The sequence below is a fragment of the Notothenia coriiceps genome, unplaced genomic scaffold (assembly GCF_000735185.1).
Source record: "Notothenia coriiceps isolate Sejong01 unplaced genomic scaffold, NC01 NC01_scaffold00035484, whole genome shotgun sequence".
Taxonomy (NCBI): domain Eukaryota; kingdom Metazoa; phylum Chordata; class Actinopteri; order Perciformes; family Nototheniidae; genus Notothenia; species Notothenia coriiceps.
Genome location: NW_011368185.1, coordinates 274833 through 279716, shown reverse-complemented (window position 1 = coordinate 279716; position 4884 = coordinate 274833). Strand labels below are relative to the sequence as shown.

Here is a 4884-nt window from a genome sequence, read left to right as displayed (position 1 = left end):
AAAATAATAATTCTCAAATAGTCTCTGTCATGTTCAACAGGGGCAAGAAGAAGTTAAAAAAAAAATTCCTACCCCCTCTAGCATATATTTTTCTTATAAATAAAATATTAGGTCATCGTCATCAGCGACATGTTTGTCTTGTTAATTTGTTTGCTTTTTGTTTTTTTACAAAACAATAAGAAAGAAATTACTTTTACAATTACAAGAAATAACAACAAATGGGATTTTACATGTCCTGTTCATAACCATTAATGATTTGGCTCCTCAATAATACTTTCAGTTTAGATAGACTTGTACAATATTTCAGTGCATCATTACAGTTATTCCACAGACTAACACCTTTTGATGAGGTGCAATGAAGTTCGGCATTTGTTCGTACGGGTGGTTTTTTGAAAATAGTTTATTCACAAGCAAAACCCCAGACATGAATAAACACATTTGTGCAGATTATGTTGCATAAGGATTCATTTTCTCCTTATTAGATCTGGATAGACCAATTGAGTCAATCATTCATGTTTTTGTTAGACAGGTGTAAGTTGTGTGTAAAATGATGTCAGAAGTCTGGATGCAAAGGACCCTGAATAAAGTGAAGTTTACTCGACACTGAAGTGTCTTTGAACCTGCGCCAGCCCTCAAGTGTTTCTCAGCAGACCTACAGGCGAGACAGCCGCTTAAAGGAAACACTGATTTAATATTGGGGAAGTCAATTAATTCAACCCTCACGTGCATACACACACACACACACAGAAAATGAACAGACACACACACAGGATGTTATATCTCCTGTGATCGCCAGGGGTATACAGGCCCAAAGGTGTTTATCTCTTTTTTTAACAACAATGAATGGCATAGTTGGAATAGTTTGGGACAGGATCACGGTTATCTACACTCGTCCTTGAGTCCTGTACCAATACACACGTGCACACACACACCTCCCCACAAAGCACGTTTAACAGCTTTCCTGCAAGCTATTGTGTCTGCTGGAAGATGGGGCATCCTGGTCCGAACCACCAGATTAAACAAGCCACCATCCCTCTTTCCTCCCCCCCTGTTTCTCTCTTCCTCTTACATACATATCTCCCTCTCTCTTTCTCTTCTTCTACTTCTCTCTTCCCATCTCTGTTTCTGCTCAAGAGACGCTAAATAGTATATTTGTCTTTGGCTTCAGACGGATCCATCTGTCCATCAATCCATCTGTTTTTGCCCTCACCTAGTCTCCTCTCTTCCTCCATGTGTCCGGTGATCCCCGAGTAACCCCAGAGGAGCGTTCTGAAAACTGTTTTCCGAGCTCAGTTGGTCCTCCAACAAAAGCAGAATGAGACGAGACACAAACACCCATCCCTCTCACCAAATGCCTGCCAGCCGCCAATGTCTTGTCTCCCAGCTAATTAATAACGTATTCATTTCTTCACACTTGCCATTTTCTTTCTTTGTTCTAAACCCATCCTGCAGAGGTTTATTTTATTAGTGGCTTTTAAAGTCAAATGTGTAAAAAACATTATTGTTTTTGTTCTGGTTGTGAATTAGGACATATTTGTGAAACTATAACATCTATTTATTGATAAACTACATGTGTAAGAGAACATTGTGACAGCTGTTGTTTTTTTCCACACATGCAGATGTTGTGTGAGGATTGATTATCATGACTCACGCTGGTCCTTTGAGACTTTAACTCGTTAGACATGCTTTTTCTTATGGTAACAATCCCTCTGAATGCAGACAGTGTGCACACAATTTGCTAAAAATGGCTCAGTTTGTCCTGCATCATTAATTGTTGATTTGTGCACTTCTTGGTTTCTGAACAAACAGTGCTTGGAAACATGAATAATACTTTTCACCAGGAATATTTTGGATTTTCTAGGTTTTGGAAAATCACAATTGTTTAAAAAATAAATAACGTCTGCTTCTATCATTTGTCAAAGTTCAGCCAATTAGTGTGAAAAACAATCTTTAATTCAGCCAATTAGAATTTAGAAAATGTCTGTTCATGGTTCCGTTCTTCCTCAAGTTTCTCCCACTTGTTTCCCCTTAAAGGGTTTCCCAGTGTTTTTCCAGATCTGAAGCGAGGGTCTAAGGACAGATGGTGTTGTATGCGGCACAGATTGTAAAGCTCCATGAGGCCATTTTGTCCTTTTGATATTGGGCTACATAACAAAACTGTCTTTGGTTGATTTACATTCCAATTCGGCAGGATATATTACTTTATGATTCTCTCAGTTAAACTTTATTTGATCTCCTGTACCAAAGTGTAATCAGCTGGTATGTAGGTTTAATCTGTTTTTCATTTTTTGTCTCATTTAAGAGGTTTCCTTTTCGATTTGACCGTTAACGAGCTCAGGCAGTTTGTCCTGGCACCTCCGCTGATGACTTTCAAGGAAAATAAATACTGAAAATGTCACTTCCTGCTCTGATGAGCAGACGTAATTACCCCACTGAAACAGGACATCCTGTCCACGCTCTCTACGGGGGAATTAGGATTAGACCAGTTACAGTAATGTGCTGTCGATGCCCTTTCCATTTAAGGTTTGAATGTGTTAGCAGCAGAAAGTCTCAGGGGACATAACAAACCACACGGCTTTTAACATCTTCAAATCTTTGACCATCAAAATGGAAATTTTTTAGATTTTAGAGCTTAGGTCACAGTAACACCAGACTTTGTTTGGTGAGTTGCCCTGAATGATTATGTAATGCATATTTTCAAATCAAATCAAATCCAGTTTTATTTATATAGCACATAAAACGATTTTTGGTCGAGCCAAACTGTCGAGCCACTGCACATACAGTAAAAATACTTTGCAATAAGGACACTTTACAACAAATACAACAGCACAGTTTGTGCAGAATATCAGTATGAGAAAACGACATATATATATAAAACATATTTGAGGATGAGGAGCCTGCAAAAAACAAAAACATATTTTGTTTTAAATCTTTTCAGTTCAGCCAGCCTGGAGGTTGGAGGCTGTCGAGGGATCGGAAAGCACCCACCTTCTTCACCGTTGTGCTGACAGATATCGAATCAGACCGGCACTACTGCTCCTGCCTCACTTTTTACGAGGCTGAGGTCAATCTGCAGGTAAGACTGCAACACACACACACACACACACACACACACACACACACACACACACACACACACACACACACACACACACACACACAATGGCTCATTCGCAGGTGAATACTTTCGAGAAGTGAACTGTTCTTGAACATCTTTGTGCGAGTGAATATTTTTGCTCTTATTGTGCATTTTTTGCTCATGTATTGATTTATTTGATCATTCTCTAAAAGCTTCATCCTTTCCAGCATCACATTGAGCTGTAGCTTCTCCCAGAATTCAGAGGTTCAAATGTTTCCGTTGATCACAGGGCCAACGCATACAATCACAGCCATAAGAGTCCCCAGTCCCCCTGATGTACAGCTGCTTTAGTACTGTTTGAGTAAACCACATGAAAACCCACAGGAACATACTAATGTGTAAACTGTACACAGGACGGATCACTGCGAGGGAACATGGCTAACCACTGAGCCACCATGCATTACTCATTAATCCTGATGTAGTGAGCCTGAATGCACAAATACAGTATAATAGTTTGGAAAACAGCTGTGCATCACATCAGTGTGTGCAGCAGGCTCCTCATCCTCAATAAGAGGCTCCTCATCCTCAATAAGAGGCTCCTCAGATCATCATAATGATAATCCTGCCTGTGTTTCTCAAAATGATTCTTAGAAGCCATCAGGATGTCTCAGTTGTGGTGGCTGGTATTTTCTGTTTTCCATGTTCAGTAAATTGTTCTTTGGCAGTTTATTTTGTAACTTCTAGGAAATGTAATTCGTCTTCAAAATGTGGAGGCATTAGTAGAAAACAAAGGCTGCTAATAAATTGTGAGCTGGCTGAGTGATGCGTTTATAAAGGAGAGGAAGGGCATGTTCTCCCCACCCCCCAGGGCTTTTCATTTGATTTACTCATGCATAAAACATTGTGTTTGATTTCACATTAGTGGTCAAGGCACAATGTTCAGAAATCCCATAAATTATTCGCAACAACACATTTATTTGGATGGAATAATTGTTATACCTGTTAATGATCCCGTTAATGTCCCTCCCTGCCAAAAGCTCACAGAATACCAGGCTAATTGTTTCACTGTGTTCTCCTTTGTTAGAGGCCTTAAATGACTCCTGTCGCTCTGCCCGCCGTGACTTCACATCCTTTAGCATATGAAAGGAAATATGCGTCAACCTTCAGAGGCACTTTGGTGAACTTTCAGAATCAGTGTTGTATAGTTGATCCGTTCATCATTACTTCCCCGTCTCGGCTTGTTGTGTGAATAATGACACAAACATTCCTCTGATTGCACAATTTATTTATATAAACTAGTCAGAGGAGAAGGAATTTAGAACAAAGTGTTCATCAAAGAAAGAAATGAACTGTAGCTGCGTGTATTTGTTGTGATGTTTTAGTTTTGATGGCACCTTTTAAAAGCGAGAAGCTTTTCTTTCTTTCACTGTACATTTATAATGACATTAAATGATTCTATTCTATTCTTAACCAAAAATAGCTGGTCGGTGCCTCAGCTCTAGACCTGTGTATGGAGGCAATCTGGTGTTGCAATACGTATCATGATACAGATGTAATTATTTAGTATATTGAGACACTGAAAGAAGGGCTACATGCAATTTAAGAACATCTAATTTAAGTAAAAATGTCCTAGTATAAATAACACTATGCCAAATTTAAAAAAAACTACTTTTTATTAAATCAGAGAGTGGGATCTGTGTTCCCTGGTCGGTTTTCTTTCCTCACACAGGCTCATCCGAGAGAATATGAGTTATCAATAGCCGCGTTCACACCGGAGTACTTTTCCCACAATAGTTCACCAGAAC

At 39.2% G+C, this 4884-nt stretch overlaps 1 protein-coding gene across 1 annotated transcript in view; it reads left to right on the top strand.

Annotated features, from left to right (window-relative positions):
- LOC104962996 (myotubularin-related protein 13-like) overlaps positions 1-4172 on the top strand; it is a 31560-nt gene extending 27388 nt beyond the window's left edge. The window contains exons 3-4 of the mRNA XM_010791541.1: positions 2939-3076; positions 4164-4172. Of these exons, the coding sequence (XP_010789843.1) occupies positions 2939-3076; positions 4164-4172 (147 nt within the window). The remainder of the gene's footprint in view (positions 1-2938; positions 3077-4163) is intronic.
- Positions 4173-4884: the final 712 nt, after the last annotated feature.